Source organism: Pseudochaenichthys georgianus, chromosome 1 (genome assembly GCF_902827115.2).
Source record: "Pseudochaenichthys georgianus chromosome 1, fPseGeo1.2, whole genome shotgun sequence".
Classification (NCBI taxonomy): domain Eukaryota; kingdom Metazoa; phylum Chordata; class Actinopteri; order Perciformes; family Channichthyidae; genus Pseudochaenichthys; species Pseudochaenichthys georgianus.
The window spans coordinates 44,475,224-44,495,740 of NC_047503.1; the positions used below are offsets into that span (position 1 = coordinate 44,475,224).

The 20,517-nt window shown below is 42.8% G+C and overlaps 2 protein-coding genes across 3 annotated transcripts in view; both read right to left on the reverse strand.

Annotated features, from left to right (window-relative positions):
• LOC117450830 (protein SPMIP3-like) overlaps positions 1–20,517 on the reverse strand; it is a 349,252-nt gene that overhangs the window by 58,830 nt on the left and 269,905 nt on the right. The gene's annotated exons all lie outside the window — the stretch shown is intronic.
• On the reverse strand, positions 2,087–19,455 carry pus10 (pseudouridine synthase 10). 2 transcript variants are annotated; one of them, XM_034088733.1, is made up of 18 exons: positions 19,348–19,455; positions 18,102–18,236; positions 17,567–17,851; positions 17,333–17,419; positions 15,355–15,389; positions 15,152–15,266; positions 14,824–14,885; positions 14,219–14,264; positions 12,603–12,667; positions 12,434–12,519; positions 10,899–11,024; positions 10,762–10,818; positions 10,470–10,546; positions 9,165–9,220; positions 8,443–8,560; positions 4,956–5,098; positions 4,643–4,742; positions 2,087–2,564 (listed from the first exon to the last, which is right to left on the reverse strand). In XM_034088733.1, the coding sequence occupies exons 2-18, from the start codon at positions 18,225–18,227 to the stop codon at positions 2,526–2,528; spliced, it is 1,623 nt and encodes a 540-aa protein (XP_033944624.1). In that variant the 5' UTR covers positions 18,228–18,236; positions 19,348–19,455; the 3' UTR covers positions 2,087–2,525. The 2 variants fall into 2 exon arrangements, with proteins under 2 accessions (XP_033944624.1, XP_033944633.1); XM_034088742.1 differs by having other exon boundaries at positions 19,344–19,455.

Genomic DNA, 20,517 nt, shown 5'->3' on the forward strand with positions numbered 1-20,517 from the left:
TAATTGTCTTTTTCTTTCCTTCATATAAAAAAAAAAAGTTAAATTATAGTTTAATTAAAGAGGCCCTATATGCTTTGAGGTTTTCCCTTTCCTGTAGTGTGTCTGCAAAGGCTCACATCCTTGTGTTCCCTCCAGTTTCAGCACCGGCTGGAGAGACACTACATACTGATATACACCTGAACATCAACAGAAGAGGACTCTTTAAAGTAGAGACACTACATACTGATATACACCTGCACATCAGCAGGAGAGGACTCTTTAAAGTAGAGACACTACATACTGATATACACCTGAACATCAGCAGGAGAGGACTCTTTAAAGTAGAGACACTACATACTGATATACACCTCAGCAGAGAGGACTCTTTAAAGTAGAGACACTACATACTGATATACACCTGAACATCAGCAGGAGAGGACTCTTTAAAGTAGAGACACTACATACTGATATACACCTGAACATCAGCAGGAGAGGACTCTTTAAAGTAGAGACACTACATACTGATATACACCTGAACATCAGCAGGAGAGGACTCTTTAAAGTAGAGACACTACATACTGATATACACCTGAACATCAGCAGGAGAGGACTCTTTAAAGTAGAGACACTACATACTGATATACACCTGAACATCAGCAGGAGAGGACTCTTTAAAGTAGAGACACTACATACTGTACTGATATACACCTGAACATCAGCCGGAGAGGACTCTTTAAAGTAGAGACACTACATACTGTACTGATATACACCTGAAACATCAACAGGAGAGGACTCTTTAAAGTAGAGACACTACATACTGATATACACCTGAACATCAACAGAAGAGGACTCTTTAAAGTAGAGACACTACATACTGATATACACCTGCACATCAGCAGGAGAGGACTCTTTTAAAGTAGAGACACTACATACTGATATACACCTGAACATCAGCAGGAGAGGACTCTTTAAAGTAGAGACACTACATACTGATATACACCTGAACATCAGCAGGAGAGGACTCTTTAAGTAGAGACACTACATACTGATATACACCTGAACATCAGCAGGAGAGGACTCTTTAAAGTAGAGGCACTACATACTGATATACACCTGAACATCAGCAGGAGAGGACTCTTTAAAGTAGAGACACTACATACTGATATACACCTGAACATCAGCAGGAGAGGACTCTTTAAAGTAGAGACACTACATACTGATATACACCTGAACATCAGCCGGAGAGGACTCTTTAAAGTAGAGACACTACATACTGTACTGATATACACCTGAACATCAGCAGGAGAGGACTCTTTAAAGTAGAGACACTACATACTGATATACACCTGCACATCAGCAGGAGAGGACTCTTTAAAGTAGAGACACTACATACTGATATACACCTGAACATCAGCAGGAGAGGACTCTTTAAAGTAGAGACACTACATACTGATATACACCTGAACATCAGCAGGAGAGGACTCTTTAAAGTAGAGACACTACATACTGATATACACCTGAACATCAGCAGGAGAGGACTCTTTAAAGTAGAGACACTACATACTGATATACACCTGAACATCAGCAGGAGAGGACTCTTTAAAGTAGAGACACTACATACTGATATACACCTGAAGTCTGCGGGCTGAAATGACCCATTTTACACCTCGTCTAACTGCATTGATGAAATAGGCTTGTTCATCATTAAAAACTATTTATCTACCTAGATTCATGGATCATTACACCCCCTTATTTTGAAGGTTTTAGAAATATTTTGTGGAAATATCAAGAATGTTGCTTTTCACAGCGCCACGGCTTCTTCCACAGATGACGTTTTTAATGGATTTATTGTCAAAGCACTTTAGATATTCATTGATATCGGGATGTTAAGAGCATTCCATGGAATATAACAAAAAGTGTATCTCGAGCCGGTTTCTCAAACTTACCTACCCCACCTTTAATGATACGACGTGCTGTTGCGCAACAATCATGGTTTGATTTCCCCCCTCAGTTTCTCGAGAGATGTTTCCTCTGTGATGCAGTCGTTATAAAATCTCAGATTAAACTCAAGAGTACAGAAAATAAAACTGGAGACGACACCATGGGATCAAAATAAAATCTGGCATTTAATGCAGGTTTGCTATCAAGGCTTTACAATCACAACAGAGAAACTAGGGCTGCGTGAAATAACCCTGCACCAGGTGGTAATAAAACCTGTCCACACCTGTGTTCAATGTGCTTTAAACTCACATGATGGCTATCGAATAAAGTACAAATAAAAAGGAATCAAATAAAGAACTCTGTTACTTTCAGCGTGCTGGCGTTGTACATTTTCAAACGACAACCAGCTGATAAACTAGAAAGTGTGATTGAACGTTTTCTGTGATAAAGAAGCAGACCCTGGAGTTCTGATGAAAATGCAGCTGCTTCCTCTTCACCTCTCAAACAGGTGTTCAGTCTCGCTCTCTGGGGATGTTCCGTGGTGCGTTCAGGGACAACGGTTCCCCACAGAATTGGTCCGTTCCCACAGCTCAGAGGCAGGACTATCACTCTGGGATAGACGGAGGCCAGTCCACATCCACAGACTGAGGAACACACACACACACACACACACACACACACACACACACACACACACACACACACACACACACACACACACACACACACACACACACACACACACACACACACACACACACACACACACACACAGAGTACATTTGGCTAAATAAAGGCTCATAAATTGATGGTCGTTTAAATGCATGATATCATATTTTATGCCACCAGGGTTTCTGAATCATAACATTAACAAAGGTCGTTTTTGTTGTGTATGATTTTCATCTTCTCGTATCACTTCAGTGTTCAGGAGCGCCGTATTATCCACAGAGGTCTTTTCCTCTCCAAAACGAACTAAATAAAAACAGTAAAAACGTAACGAAGCAGTTTCAGGTTCATCTTAACCGGACCCGGCGTCATGGGGCGGGCCCGGCCAGGATTTGGGCCCGCTGTTTGAATCAGGGCTGAATACAACATTTTAATTGTTTTATTATTATGTTTATTGTTGTTATTTGTAGGGCTTTGTCCTAATATTTATTTTTGTTTTAAATTATGTTGAAAGATTGGTTTAATATCATTTTTTTATTTTGCTATGAAATTCTGAATGAAAGGCTCGAGACAGGAGACAGGTTTTCCGCTGGGCTGAGTCGTGTGGGCTTTTGAGTGAGATGCGGCAGTTTACTCTTGCTAGGTTAGTTTGGCCATTATCATTTATATGTATCTGCAACAATGGATACCAGGAAGTGGTTCATGAAAGGAGTATGGCAACTCGGCGCCAGATGCAGGCACATCAGAAGACATCAGGTACGTTACCAACGAGCTGCCAGCCAGCCAGGGACGAGGAGGCTGGCAGTTATATTTTGAAGAGAAATTGACTCTCAAGCCGGCTCTCTCACAAACTGCTCTGTGCGCAAGCAGATCGCTGCACACGCTCTCGGCCTCGCTCAATCTCTCTCTCCCTTTCTCTCCATCGCTCCACCCTGCGTGCTTGCCCAAGTTGGCACAGCGTTACAAATGTGCCACAAAACCAACCAATGGATGTAGCCTATAATAAGACCGTCAACAGCCTTATGGCCACCGAAAACCCCTCTCTTTCCGTAACAACAATTCACGAGCGCCTCCCCCCCCCCCCCCCCCGTTGACAAATCTCGAGCGTCTAACAGCCCGCCCCCCCCCCCCCCCCCCCGTTGAAATGTAAGTTTCGGGGTGGCCCGCCCTGGTAAATCAAATGCTCGCCCAGAGACGTATGTCTGCCGCCGCGTCTGATCTTAACGAGCTTCCACTAACATATTCAATTAAGGTCTCAAGAACAAATGGATCTTGTAATCAAACCGGTAGAACAATAATAAAGGCAGTTTCACTTTAAAAACCTGTGTTTTTCTAATGCATTTCAGCCGCCACTTAAGATCTAAACGCATGATGACTACAATTCTTCATGGGGTGAAAATATTTAGTTAAAATAATCCAAAATCTAATAAGATTTACAGAAAAGTGGATAAAAGGTACTTTTAGACTTTTCAGACATTTTAATTCTGAAAAGTTGAATAAGATCACAGATAAAGATTCATTCAGAGAAATAGCTCTAAATATATAAAGAGACACTCCACTGCTGTTCTTTCAATTGCATTTACCGTACTTTTCGGACTATAAAGCGCACCGTCATATGAGCCGCAGCAGCTAAATTGTCCGTCTGTCTTGCTCTTGTTCTGTCTCTCGGTTCCACTTTTACTTTGGCGCGCGACCTGTCTCACTCTTTTCCGGCCTCCAGCTTTTCCTGCTGGAGCCGCCGCTTAGAGGTGGCGGGCGCGGACCGGTCCTAGAGCCCGTAGAGTTAAGGTGGTTAATTTGACCTGTAAGATCCATAGATTTAGGAGGATCCCTAGTGGCCGTTAGCTGTACACAAAAAATGGGGAAAAAGGTCGCGGCTTATAGTCCGAAAAGTACGGGACATATGATTTTACCTTTCTGAATAATCTCATTGCGTTTCATTGTTGGAGGAGCTCGGGTCAAACGATTTCATTGCCGTTTCTTCACCGTAACTTATGTGCGCATGATGTTAAAACCTTTTAATCTAGAATGTAATCTTTGAATTAGTTTCCCTCACCTCCACGTCGAGCTCCAGGATGTCCGTGTCTGTTTTCAGCAGCTCACAGAGGTTCGGTTTGGTGCGGCCGAAGTCTCCGTGGACGAACTCTTTGATGTAACTGAGCGGACGTTCAGGAGCATTTCGTCAACAAACAATCAGAAAACGTTGATTAAAAAAGTACTTTCCCTAAAGGAGGTTTAATGATCTGTAATCTCCAGAATTTAGGGAATATGTGCAGAAGTATACGACCATAATCATGTACAGAAGGAAACAACGGAACATCCTCGTATTGTCCTGATCCTTTGAGTGGAGGAACACGGGGTGAGGATACGTGCCGGCCTGCGTCCTCATCTCCAGGTAGAAGTGATGCGAGTCCAGGAAGCGAGTCTTCATGCTGTGAACGACTCGAGGGCGGACTGCCAGCGCCCGCCGGTGCAAAACCCTCAGAGGAGTCTTCTGATCCAGAGTCAGATCCTGGAGGGAACAACGACGACAACAACGTCAGATAATTGTATGTTTCAACATTCATACAGTCAGTTTATTCCTGCAGCAGCTCTGGAACTCACTCCGTCCTCTTCCAGGTCTGACCATTTCAGAACCGTTTTTAATCTGTAATTATTCTGTGTTTTTGTTTTAAGTTTCTTATGTTGTTTTTATGAATTTTAGCATATAAAGTGTCTTTGAGTACCATGATAAGCACTATATTTATGTTTTACCCCTTTCACTGTTGATGTTGTTCGTGAAGCTTTAACCAAGTTAGATCCTAGGAAACCGGCTGGCCCGGACAACGTAGAACCTTTCTTTTTAAAGATAGCTGCAGACTTTATTGCTCCACCTCTTACTTCTCTTTTTAACCTCTCCCTCAGCACGAATACAATTCCAAAAGTATGGAAGTCAGCTTATGTCCTGCCTTTGCTAAAAGGAGTGGAGGCCACCTTTTTAAATAACTATAGGCCAATCTCTAAATTGTCAGTTCTGGCTAAGGTTCTTGAACGCCTAGTGAGTGAACAGGTAAAGGAGTTTTTATGTACAAATGACATCCTGTCTAATCATCAGTCAGGATTCAGAAAGAAACACAGCACCATCACTGCCACAATGAAAGTGGTGAATGACATTACGACTATTTTAGATAATAAGCAGAGTTGTGCAGCTCTGTTTATTGACCTTTCCAAAGCGTTTGACACCGTTGATCATCTCATCTTAAAGCAGAGGCTACTCAGTATAGGCCTATCCAGCCTTGCAGTGGGTGGTTTGTGAACTACCTCTCTGAAAGGTCCCAATGTGTTCACTTTGATGGACTGTCCTCTGAGTGGTTAAACATTTCTAATGGTGTACCACAAGGTTCTGTTTTAGGACCACTTTTATTCTCCATATATATTAACAGCGTAGGTGAAAATGTGGATGAAGCTACTTTACATTTTTATGCGGATGATACTGTGATGTATTGTGCAGGTCCCTCCATTAAGGAGGCTGGTGTTAAATTACAGGCTGTTTTTAACATTATTCAGACTCAGCTTGCTGAACTTAAGCTTCTTTTAAATGTGGATCAAACCAAGGTAATGCTCTTTTCAAAAGCTAAAAAGACACCAGAGCCTGTTTTAGATATTGTAACTACGCAAGGAACAAAACTTGAAGTTGTTGCCTGTTACAAATACCTTGGTATCTGGCTTGATGATTGTCTCTCTTTTAAACTTCATGTCAATAACCTGCTAAAAAAACTGAGGGTTAGGCTCGGGTTCTTTTTCAGAAACAAGTCCTGTTTCTCGCTTGAGGCCAGGAAAAGGCTCTGTGACCTTTGACCTGTGCTGGACTATGGGGATCTGGTCTATATGAATGCACCTGCCAATTGCCTGGTCAAGTTAGATGCTGCGTATCACAGTGCACTGAGATTTGTGACTAACTGTAAAGCATTAACCCATCACTGTACCCTGTATGCAAGGGCTGGTTTGCTTTCACTAACTGTACGGAGGCTCAGTCACTGGTACTTTTTTATATACAAAGCCATGCGAGGGAAACTTCCATCTTATATCTGCTCCCTGATCTCACGGAGAATTGTAAGTGGCTACTGCCTGAGATCGAATGCTGTGGTTTTATTAAATGTGCCAACTGCTAGGACTGTCTTAGGGAAGACAGCTTTTAGATGCGCGGCTCCTCTGTCTTGGAACAGTCTGCAAATTAAATGGAAACTTAACAATCTGGTGCCACTAAATGTTTTTAAAGCTCGGTTGGATGCTAGTCAATCGGAAGCTATTGGTACCTGCTCATGTGGATAGTTATGTAAATGATGCTGTATGATGTCCTTTTGTTGTTCCGTTTATGTTTTTATTAGGGCCGGGACTTTAACACGTTAATTAAGATTAATTAATTACAAAAAAATTAACGCACTTTAATCGCACTTATTTTTGCACAGCGGAACGTTTCTCACTGGATGTGTTTCCGGCGTACCGATTATACTGGAGCACCAACTAACGTTCATGACTTCAGCATGGGACTTCGAACAACAACAAACCACGGTGAACAATAGTCAAACATGAACGAACAAGCTGATGAGACCGCTTTGGTCGGCCCCGTGGATGGGACATTTTGTTTTAAAAAACGGACGGGTGGAAGCGTCGACAAGAGCACGGCTGTGTGCAAATTATGCAAAAAAGGATGGGCATATCACCGCAGCACATCAAGCCTAAAGTATCACCTAAATGCAAAGCATGTAGCAGCTAGCATGTAGCAGCTAGCATGTAGCAGCTAGCATGTAGCAGCTAGCGTGGACGTTAGCCCGACTCCGAGTGCAAGGAACCACACCCTGACCCAACCCACACTCAACCAGATGACTGGTTTCAGGGCCAGGATAAGTAAGTCCACGTCTGAGAAGATAACCAACTCCCTGGCTCACTGGACTGCACTCGACTGTAGACCACTTGGAGTAACATCCATGTGGAAACTGCTTCTCACTGTTCTCAGGTCAGATATGTATATTTGATTAAAAATGCGATTAATTTCGATTAATTACAAAGCCTCTAATTAATTAGATTCATTTTTTTTAATCGAGTCCCGGCTCTAGTTTTTATGTTTCATGTGGAACTACTTGAGCAGGTCTCCCTTGAAAAAGAGATCAATGATCTCAATGGGATTGATCTGTATAAATAAAGGTTTGAAATTAAATGAAACTATAAATAGAATAGATAGAATAGAATATGGAGGGATGAAACCCTCTTTAATGGTCACACAGCACACAGTGAAATGTGTTCTCTGCTTTTAACCCATCCTACCAGGAGAGTACTAGGAGCAGTGGGCAGCTATTGTACAGCAATGGAAGGGGGATGTCCGGTGCCTTGCTCAAAGGCACCACGGCAGGGCCCAGGTGGTGAACTGGGACCTCTCCAAGTAGCAGTCCACACTCCATATTTAAGTCTGTTCGGGGTCTTGAACCGGCGACCGTACCCTACCGACTGAGCCACGGCCGGACGTTACATGTATTATTGTTATTATTACCTCTGATTTAAATTGGTGGTCGCTCAGTACCTCTATTGGAGATTTGCAACCTTCTAAAGTCCAGTTTCAAACTCAATTTAAAAACATTTAACACCACGTTTCAAATGTGGAGTAAAATTCAGTTTCTAAACTTGACGTACAACTGATCATCACACCAATTCTAATTTACAAAATATAAATGTAGCACTTGGAGAGGACTGCCATAAAAAAAGAACAAATCTGTAAAACATATATAATAAAAGTAGGGAAATATAAAAAGGGGAACAAATAAAAGAATGGGAATGTATAAAATAAAATGAATAACGTGTGTGTGTGTGTGTGTGTGAGACCTTGATGTCGTTGATGAAGGCGATGTCTTCACTCTGAATGGGTTTCAGGGTCCAGATGAGCGCCGTGTACGACTTGGTTTTGTCCTCCTCGCCCTCCTTCATCTTCCCCATGGCCTCCCTGAGGGAAACGCCGCCGTCAGCCTCTGTGCTTTACATTCAATGTTATAATCATTCTTTAACTGCAGCTAAATATTTAACCACGCGGGTGCAGCGGACACGGGAAGGAAAATGAAAGTAAGGTTAAATATTCTCAGGAGCTGGAAGTCACCTGCTTTTCAGTTATTGTTAAACTGAAAATGGAAAATTTACTTAAGTTTGGGATGTTTAGTGTTTTTTTAAGTCTTAAAAAGTAAGGGTAAGGTGGAAGCAACAGAATCCAAAGCACTGCGAGGTGGATATTAATGGTTTTAAAAGTCTCGACCCTCCAGAAAAACGCGGGGATTATGCGGCCTTTTAAAAATCTGCGCCATTTTGCTGATTATGCGGTAAATTCTGCGATCGCAGAATCGCGTTTTTCTGGAGGGTCTAAAAGTCGTTATCTGTGCTGAGGATCCTTTTACTTATTCTTTTTGTTATTCTACAAAGACAAACATTGGATGCATGGACTTGTCACAAAAGGTTAGGAGGGAGCGATGACATCACATGTATTTGTAGATGATGTATTATTGTTATGAACAAGACGATAATAAAAGGTGTGATTTTACAGTTTCATATTTTCTCACCTGGACACAATCTGCAGGTCTCTCACTTTGATTTTGTCTGAAGAATTGTTGATCGTCTAAAGAAACATTACAACATTTGAAGACATAAACGCAGCACTAGTTTAAAGCCTTTGGTCCATAGGGACATGTCTCAACATCCATCCACCTTCTTCACATCTTAACGACTTCAAGTAAATCAAAAGTAATCAAATTCTGGCTGAAGATGTTCAGATATTAAGCTCGGAAACAAAGTGTTACCTCCTCCCAATGAGCTTCAGAGAGGAGATATCAGGGAAGTGTTTCATCAGGATTGTAGCTGACATCCTCGTGGATTCATCTTCTCATTACAGACACGAGCATTTCCTAACATTCGGTCTCTATGCTGTAACATGTATTATCTCTGATTTACACACGGCATCTATTGCACGTCTGTCCGTCCTGGAGAGGGATCCCTCCTCTGCTGCTCTCCCTGAGGTTTCTCCCATGTTCCCTTTAAACTGTGGGTTTTCTCCGGAAGTTTTTCCTTGTACGATGTGAGGGTCTAAGGACAGAGGGTCTGAGGACAGAGGGTCTAAGGACAGAGGGTCTGAGGACAGAGGGTCTGAAGACAGAGGGTCTAAGGACAGAGGGTCTGAGGACAGAGGGTCTGAGGACAGAGGGTCTAAGGACAGAGGGTCTGAGGACAGAGGGTCTGAGGACAGAGGGTCTGAGGACAGAGGGTCTAAGGACAGAGGGTCTAAGGACAGAGGGTCTGAGGACAGAGGGTCTGAGGACAGAGGGTCTGAGGACAGAGGGTCTGAGGACAGAGGGTCTAAGGACAGAGGGTCTGAGGACAGAGGGTCTAAGGACAGAGGGTCTAAGGACAGAGGGTCTAAGGACAGAGGGTCTGAGGACAGAAAGTCTAAGGACAGAGGGTCTGAGGACAGAGGGTCTGAGGACAGAGGGTCTAAGGACAGAGGGTCTAAGGACAGAGGGTCTAAGGATAGAGGGTCTGAGGACAGAGGGTCTGAGGACAGAGGGTCTAAGGACAGAGGGTCTAAGGACAGAGGGACTAAGGATAGAGGGTCTAAGGACAGAGGGCCTGAGGACAGAGGGTCTGAGGACAGAGGGTCTAAGGACAGAGGGACTAAGGACAGAGGGTGTGGTTTTTCTCACACTGATATTCTGTACACACTGCTGTTGTATCTGCTGTAAAGTGTCTCTACTGTAGGCTATTTTTATTTTATGTACAGCACTTTGGCTCCACCAAAAATCGTTTAGAAATGTGCTATATAAATAAAACTTGATTTGATTTGTAGTTTGTGAGGTGATGAAGATGAAGATGACCTCCTGCAGCAGCTTCATCTCCGCTCGGCTCAAATTGCATCTGTGAGGATTCAGCAGCTCCATCGCAAACGGACGACCTGACAATTCAGAGGAAAATGTAAAAACACTTCATTTGTATGCAGGAGGAAATAAGCCATTCTGCTAATACGTACTTTTTAATTCAGGACTTATAATTCAGTGTTTTTAGACGCTGTTTTTGTTCTTAAATCAATAATATCTTCTCCATCTCTCTTTATATATTGTCCATCATTGGTTATAAAGTGATAAAAGTCAAATGAAACGCGAGTCTCACCGGTTCCCAGAGTCCGGACGTCCACATCCTCTCTGCCAGACGAGGAGAAATTAAATCCTGTGAGAGAATAAATAAGGGACATTATCACTTCCATATGAAACCCTGTCCTCCAGACACGCCGAGCCGCAGACACTCGCCTTCCGATCTGAAGGAGGAGAGGACGGACTCGGCGATCAGCTCCTCCACCGACGACTCCATCCTCCGCTCGCCGTCGATCACCCAGGGAGTCTGAGGCAGGCTGCGGCTGTACTTATTGTACCTCCCTGAACAACAGAAAGAACATCAGGAACAACAACAGGAACAACATCAGGGGCCTATACTACGAAGCTGGTTCAACCTAACCTGGATATGTTTGAGTTGGCCGGTTGGCCTAATCCAAAACATACGCGCTCTCGCTAAACGGTCCTAAGACACGAGTTATCAAGTGGATCGCTCAAGCCAGCCGTGTCCTATCTAGTTAGGTGCGCGTTCACATGAAAGGGGTGGTACCTGGAGCATTCGACCAATCACAGACATGGAGAAGCGTACTGACAGCGCAGCGTCATACTTCCTGAATGAAAAGTGAACTATAATATCAGACATATGAAGAAGTTAAACTTTAAACATCCATGACTTAAACACTTGATCAGGATCAAAGCCACAGAGCTGCACCTGCAAGGTGAATACAGCTGGCAACAGAACACGTGTTTGAATGCGTACATTAACAGGTTTATGATGTCACTGCCCCGTCTAAAACACGATCTGACTTCAATTACATTTGTCTCGAGTGTTTCGTCAACTTAATGTGTTGCTTAAAATAATACTTCTGCATACAGTCTGTGACACTGTAGTGTTGCACGGCCAGATACGGCTCAGCTGACTCAGATAAGGAGATGATACATTATGAAGTGATATGAATGATAATGGGACACATCGACGTCTGCACTCAGTGTACTTATGTTGTGGCAGATATTTAAGTAAGCTTTCTTAACGCTAATGTTATAATAGTCAGATTGCTCTGAAGATGGAGGTGATATTCTATTCATGTTCACGTTCACACAGTCGGTGATTTTCGCCGGTCGTCTGTATTTCCTTTCTCCTGTAATATGACTTGATCGCTTTAAACTCCGCACACTGAGCTCTGATTGGTCAGCAGGCGGTGCTTTCACTGAGTTGAGCTCTTAGCCTGCAACCTAACCTGCTCCAGGTTAGCCGCTCAGCATAAGTTACCATGGAGATCTAGCCCGCTAAAAAGAGAACCAGCGTCGTAGGACCGGAAACCCAGAGTTTTCCCTGAAGTTAGCCGCTAAGAGAACATCCTGCTTCGTAGCACAGGCCTCTGGAACAACGGCAGGAAGGAAAAAAAACGGAACTTATTGAACCTCCCTGAACAACAGGAACAGTAAGAAGACCCAGTTTTCATTCTAAACTTAGATGGTTTTGCTGCTCATGTGTGTTGGGTGGGGACAAAGACTCTGTTTGTTTATATAATAAAGGAGCTTTATCGGCATGACTACATCTAATAAATAAAGAATAAGTAAATGTGAAGTAGTTGAAAAATAATGTAAATATGTTTTAGTTTTTAAATGTCATTAATATCACTCCCTGTGTGTGTGTGTGTGTGTGTGTGTGTGTGTGTGTGTGTGTGTGTGTGTGTGTGTGTGTGTGTGTGTGTGTGTGTGTGTGTGTATACCTGCTACAAACACACACTGGTGGAGGCACTGGACGTCCTGTGAGCTGCAGCTGCTGGTCGGCTTCGCTGGTGGACAAGCGAAATGTCTGGCAAATAAAAACATTAATTATTTCAAACAGCACTTTATGAATGAAATTAAGAACTGTAAGATCTAAAAGGGGAAACTTACGTTAGAAATTTGGTGTCAGAAATCTTTTCCAGAGCTTTGACCACCGCCATCCTGGTGAACACCGACTGCAGGAAGAAACACACGTGTTTTAATCAGTGTTATAATATCTTTAACTGCACCTCACGGAACCCGTTAGAGCCAGTATTTTGTTTATAAAAAGGGCCGCCTAATTAGGACGTCTGTAGTCAATTAGGTGTAAAGGACTACAATTCCCACCACACCTCCTTCACAGACAGACGGTAAGATGGGCAACCTGTCGGAAAGACGCTGTTGACGCAGTTTTTAACCGTAAAGTTACAGAAGCCTAGAGAGAGAGAGAAAGAGAGAGAGAAAGAGAGAGAGAGAAAGAGCACCTAAATTGTTGACTATTTTATTAGAGTTTTGCCTCTTTTGTTTGATTTGTCTCGACGACTGTAAAGACCCGTTTTCTTTGTTTTTATGTGTAAAAGTGTATTATTTTATTTAGAGTAAACGCAAAACACATTATCTCACACCACTGGAGGCTAAGCAAATCGTCCAAACGTGAGTTAAACTAATCTTATGGAAGGAAACGCGTTAGAAGTGTCTGTAAAAGGCATCCAAGTGGCTTGGATAGAAAGCAAGGAAGGTGATAGAACCTCTAGCCCAGGGGCGCCCACACCTTCTCAGCCTGGGAGCTACTTTTAAAATGTCAAAATGATCTACCCACAAAGGGCCCAACTGTGGCCCCACGCAAAGTCATGAGGCCCTCTGTGCCGCGAGCGTCGACGAGGTGGGTGGCTCGTGAGGTCCCACGCAGCCTGCATGGTCTGCGTGTAGGGAGGGTCTGTCTACCTACATTAAAAATGCTAAACATATATTTATTTATATATATACTGAGTATACCTGATGTTGGTGTAATAATAATAATAAATCACATTTTTTATTAGAGCACTTTTGCAGGTGCTCAAAGCGCTTTACAATCACACATATTAGACATGTCAGAGTCGTTGCTGTGGACACTACCCACAGGAGCACATTCAGTGTCTTGCCCAAGGACACAACGGCCTGACGCAGCGGTGTCGAACTGGAGTTCACCAACGCCCCTTGATCTGATGATCAACGCTCTAACCCACTGCGCCAACATCGCCCCAAATGTACCTTGCAGAACTGCATGAACCCGTATGGCACGATACAACTCCTGTTTGGTCATTACGTCAATTTCATATCCTTTCTTTAGTAGAATTGTATAAACTGGAAGGCTAGCTAGGTCATCAGCGGTTGACCATGCGATCGACCCACACTACCTTTGCGATGGACGTATTGGGCAGCCCTGCTCTAGCCCTTCATTAAAGAGGAACCTTGTGGTAGTGTTGGTCTAGAGAGACACACATCGCTAAGGGCACTCGGAAGGTCTTTGCTCTGGGAGCCGGAGACGCACATTGTGAGGGACTGCCTCTGAAAGGAAACTGTGAAAGGATTTTGTTTTATTTATTTTATTTGTAGGCCTATGCTTCTAATACAAGTTGAGGGTGTGTGTATGTGTGTATGTGTCTGTGATGTACATGGTTTTGGTTGTTGTTCAAAGAGAAAATACCAATAAACATATTGTACAAAAAACATCTATTCATTAAAGCACGTCTCTGTTGCTCGCTCACCTGTTTGTTCTTGGTGGGTCTGAAGCAGTCGGCACACGTTGTTGCTCTGCGAGGAAACAGGAAGTGGAGCATCGTTTAAACACACGTCTATCAAGTGTTAAAGATCAGAGGTCACCTGTGAACTCCTGGTGATGTGTTGGGAAATACTGAATGTCCTCCTCCAGCATGAGAGTAACATGATAACAAAGGTATCCCAGCTGCAGCTGTGTTCATGACAGGATGTGTGATGACCCAGAAGAGCATCAGGACTGTTTGAGGCAGATGATAGCTATGTGATGAACATGATGATTCAGCCTCTTTGGAGAGACACATATGACAAGCATGCTCATTTCTGACGTGGAGCTGATCTGAAGTAAACATTGACTACTGATTTCTATCCCTCCATCTTGTGACTGTGTGACTCCCTCTCTTGGATATCAGCATGTGAAGGACACTGCTCAGGAACTAGCTGATGCTCTGTGTGTGAGGACTACTTCCATCTGGAGAGGATCCCAAACACATGGATCCTGTTTTGAAGCTCAAGCCGGGGACCAGGGAGAGTTTTCTAACATAATGAATAAAAGAGGATGTATAGTAGGGAGATCTTCAGAGGGAGGAGGACTCACAGGAAGTGGCAGTCAGCGTCCGTCTCCTTGTGGGTGAACCCCACAGAGATCTCGAACAAACTCTAAAGAAAAACAGATAAAAACAGACTGTTGTTTTAAATATATACACTTGTATTATTTGAATGCTTTATAGGGAGAAAACAATAATTCAATCTATTGTATACATTGTATTTTTAATGCTAAAATGTTTAAAAATACATTTAAGTACATATCTATAATAACTACATTTTCAACTTAATTTTTACTTGTTACCGTGTGAAAAAAATAATAAAATAAAATAAAATATATAAAATATATAAATAAACCCGACTGAGTGTTTCTGACGTACCCTGGCAACCACAGCGACGCCGCCTATCTCCTTGGCGACCAGACCCTGCAGGACCCACTTGAAGGCCTCCTTCACCTGCACCACGTCGTCCTTATCCACCGCCATGCTCTTCTCCCTGAGAGACAACAAGAGGTTAAAAGACACCGTGACACTGGACTGATGGGAGGTTTAAAGCGGAGAAGATAGGAGAAACATCCGCTCACCTCAACTCCTTCTTCACATGCAGCCAACAGGAGTGCTGCAGGAGTAAAGACAACATAAACGTTAGATTACTTTTCATTAAGCTGATGCATTGGTCTTAGAATAGAAGCACCCATCAAGAGGCAAACTGAACATATTGTAACATATTCTCCTCGAAAGTTTTGGAAGTGTTAACCTCCAGCTCTTGAGCTTGAATACTCGATTCTGATTGGTCAATTCAGAACATGTGACACGTTGTTAATCCAGAACAGACAGACCGCTGTCAAGGACTTATTGACCGTTGTTAAGGACGCTCACATCTGCAGAAAGAAGTCCGGTCGATTGAACTGTATACAGTTTGGCTGAAACTGGGACAAGAAAACAACGGAGAAGTAACGGGGCAGAAACCCTCCTTTTTACGCAGCGGTCCGGACATAGACATCAAACGGCCACACATATTCAGTTGCCAATTACTTTTGGATTAGGGCAGGGATATCTAGATACTTCCCAAGGTCTGACAAAATGAATTGTGCTACTTGTAAAGCAAGCAACGATGTTTTCAAATCTGTAATAAAAAAGCTCTTCAAAAACGCTATCGAAGCAGTTCCTACCGTCGCTACGTAGTTCAAACGGACTATTTTTCATGGCGGATGCATGTCATTTTAAATAAATAATAGCCTACTATTTTTTAAATCAATAAAAACATTTTCTAAATCTATAAAAAGCATTTCAATTCATATTGGGAGTCATGTCGTTACTTTGTTGAGAATGTGGCTTCGCGTCGGGATCCTGATCGGGTGTCTTTCCCCATAATGACCGCCTCGCTGCACATCATCCCTTACGGCCCGTCCACACAGCGGCGTGCGCTGACGCTTGCCGGCGGGCGTGTCTGAAACTCGACCAACAACCAATCACATGAATCTCCCGCCCCTGACACACAAGCAGCGGTTTGATTGGCTAGAGCTTGTACTGGCATATGATTCGATTGGCTGACGCCTCGCCGAGGCGCCAAAAGTTGAACATTGCTCAACTTTTGCAGCGAGCCACGCCAGCAACGCTCCACGTCGCTTCCCACGATGCATTTCGGATAAAAGTGACGTCACCCCATTCAAAGTGAATGGGGAAGCGTCAACGCACGCCGCTGTGTGGACGGGCCGTTACTTAAAGGTGGGGTAGGTACGTTTCAGAAACCGGCTCGAGATACACTTTTTGTTATATTCCATCGAATGCTCTTAACATCCCGATAGCAATGAATATCTGAAGTGCTTTGACAAAAACATCCATAAAAAATGTTCATCTGTAGAAGCCGTAATACTGTAAAAAGTACAGCCCGGCTAAACGGATTGGTTGGCCTCCCTGCCTGTCAGCCTTCCATCGGGGCACAAACTTATCTCGTGCCCTCATTGGTCATGTGCGCGTTCGTGTGTGTTGGAGGAGGGGCTCTGTGAGGAAGGGGCAGATTTTCTCCGGTTGTGTATTTTCACATTCTAGCGATCTCGAGACGGTTTCTCAAACTTACCTACCCCTCCTTTAACATGTTAGTGATAAAACTAAATTAAATAATGTTCTTTGGAAAGAGCTGTTCAACATAACTTATTTTACTTTTGATACTTTAAGTACATGTTTAAGATAATAATTATTCACTTTTACTCATGTACCATGATTTTAATTGTAATGCAATATCTTCAGACTGTGGTATTTATACTTTAAAGAGGCCTGATTGTGCTTTTCCCTTTCCTCATGTGTGTTATAGTGTGTGCATGTAAATGGTCTGGAAAGGCTCAAATCCCCGTGTTACCTCCAGAGGGAGTTTCTCTCCCCATTAAAGCATTGAAACATGTCAGAGTAGAGACAATAAATACAAATATGACCCTAAAAATGAGCATAATATATCTTCTTCAACCTAATCAAAGTAGGGAGTACTTCTTCCAACAATGGTTACATGACATCACACACACCACACACACACACACACACACACACACACACACACACACTGACCTCGCGGACACACAGCTGAGCGGGCAGAGACACAGACAGAACCAGAGTTTCAAACTCGTACTTTTCTGCCTTCACCTTCTCCGCTATCTGTGAACACAAAACATCAAGATCATCTGACGCAAGACACAAACTGACAATGTGTGTGTGTGTGTGTGTGTGTGTGTGTGTGTGTGTGTGTGTGTGTGTGTGTGTGTGTGTGTGTGTGTGTGTGTGTGTGTGTAACTGCACACACACCTTCACGGCCTGAGTCGTGCCACAGAGTTCCTGTAGGATGCCCAAACACACCACACACACACTCGGCTCCTCCGTCAGTTTCTCCTCCGCAGCGTCTCCCTCTGACGGAGCTTCAGTCCCGCTGAGCTCCAGTTTCGCTCTTTTGCTCGGCGGGTCATCAGCGGGTTCTGGTACTGTTGCATCATGGGATTTGTTGTTTTCTTCTGTGGAATCTGCTGCTACTGAATCTTGGGATTTGCCGTTCTCTGTGTTGCCGATGAACGCTTGAAGTTCTTTGAGTGTTTCCTGGCGATAAATGACACGATGCAGGATGGATCAGCCAGGTACTAGCAAGAGAGGGTGCTTGGACTGATTCTTAACATAGTTTTCTATCTGTGTTTTTAACTTTTGTTTCACTTTGATCTATGCACCACGACACCAAGTCAAATTCCTCGTACGTGTCAACCTACCTGGTGATAAGCCTGATTCTGATTCATATGAGGGTGCCCCAGGACTTTTCAAAGGCTTATGATTAAGTATAGCAGGTGAGTGTTACCTGGTGGGGCTTCCTGTAGGCGGCCTGGACGCTCACGCAGCAGAACCTGAGGACGCAGCGAGCGCAGCAGCCGGCCGACAGAAGCTTCTGGACCAAGGGTTTATCTTTCTCCTTCAGAGGCAGCATGACTCCAGTCTGCAGGAGGGGAAGAGACGATGGTTAGGACACACAGGATGATCAGGGCTGGATCACATGACAGTTAGTGACTAGAGAGAAACCTTGCTTCTTCCTTCTGTCTGTCTGTACCTGTGTACTCATGTTCCGAATAACCCAGCTTCCCCCAAATTTCTTTTTGGTGTCTATCTACGGATCCTGAGTCGAGGCTAACCCTGTTGCTGTGGTCGTGTGCCCTGGATGCTCTATCCTGAGTCCTGATCTGAGTCCTGGACTTCGAGTCGTGGCTGAACCTGTCTCTGTCTGCGGCCCTGCCTGACTCATCATACTACTTCCCTGATGGCTCCCACAGGATTGTGGACATCCTCGTGGATTCATCTTCTTATTACAGACACATGAATTTCCAAACATTTGGACTACCTATGTTGTAAATGTATTATCTCTTCGATTTACACACGGCATCTATTGCACGTCTGTCCGTCCTGGGAGAGGGATCCCTCCTCTGTTGCTCTCCCTGAGGTTTCTCCCATGTTCCCTTTAAACTGGGGGTTTTCTCCGGAAGTTTTTCCTTGTACGATGTGAGGGTCTAAGGACAGAGGGTCTGAGGACAGAGGTTCTAAGGACAGAGGGTGTCGTATTGTCATACTGATATTCTGCACAAACTGTGAAGTCCACTGAGACAAATGTAACATTTGTGATATTGGGCTATATAAATACAAACATTGATTGATTGATTAATTGATTGATTGATTGATATTGTGCACTAATCAAAGAGAAAAGGAACCTGTTCCTTTTTAAATCTGCACATATTTTGGTTCAAACCAAACCCTTCATATGAAATAACATCAATGTATAAGACCTTAAATCATTGCACCAGTATAGTCCTCTATAGATATATGACTGTGGCCAATCAAGCTTTTGAGGGAGGAGATTATAAACATTTGAATGGTTCTGTACATGATGTATATCATCAGCTTCTGCACGAGAGACTGAAAACAGCCGCTGAAGCAAAACCATGCTTGTTTTCAACCCAGACTCTGCTAAGCTAACTAAGCTAACATTGATCCATACAGAGAGTTATTAGGCACACGCAGCACAGACAGCAGCAGCTCAACACAGGAAACACACCTACCGATCACTGATGTGGTGAATTCACGAAGATATAAGGAAACAAAAACAAGACAGAGCTGAGTTACTTCAGGCACTTGCTAACATGTTTCATCCTGAATGCTATCTCTGCTACAACAGACCAAGCTAATCGAGGCCAGATCCGTTTTTATTAATTGCGTGATACAGTTTCAACTATAGGAATTAATTAGAGGATACAAAACTCAGCATGTAATCACTTATTATCTAAATGTATAATCCAGACAAAAATTAAAATATTTGACACTTAAATAGATTTACTCAAAAAGTGTTATTAAGTACAATTTTGAGGTACTTATACCTTACTTGAGTATTTCAATGTAAAGCAACGTTGTACTTCGACCCCACTTCAATTCAGATTGAAATGGTGTACTTTTCCTCCACTACATGTATGTAATACCTTTAGTTACTTCACAGATGTGGATGAATGATGTGAAATATAATCAAGTGTTGAATCAGACTTTAGTTCCACCTGGAGTAAATCCACCAGCTACCCTGCAGTCTACAAAGCCATTCAAACTAGCTCACTAGCTCACTAGTTCTCAAAGCTCACCAGCTTTGAGAACACTTTCCTGATCAATCATTATAAAACATATCATATATATTATTCTGAAATGGACCAATCTGCACAATGACTACTTTTACTGTCGCTACTTTAACTATATTTGGATGATAATACTTTTCTACTTTTAGTTATATTTTGAATGCAGGATTTTTACTTTTACACTTTTACACTCTGGTACTTCTACTTTTACTTAAGTACAAGATCTGAGTACTTCTTCTCCACCTCTGGTTAGTATAATAAACATGATCTAGAAAACAAACTATGCAGCTACACCTTTTTATTGAAGGACTACAAGAATAGTTTTCTTTGTTTTGTTTTTTTATTTTCAAAACATTGAAGTATATTTTGATGCTAATACTTTTGTACTTGAGTCACATTTTAATTTAAGGACTTTAACTTGTAACAGAGTATTCCTACAGTCTGGTACTTCTACTTTTACTTAAGTACAACATCTGAGTACTTCTCCCACCTAAATATCAATATTCCAATTACTTGTATATAGACTATTCTGCACTATTTCTATTATATTCTATTTTATTTGTATTTACTTGCACTATTGTATCTGTTTTATTGTGTCGCACTGTTGGGGGA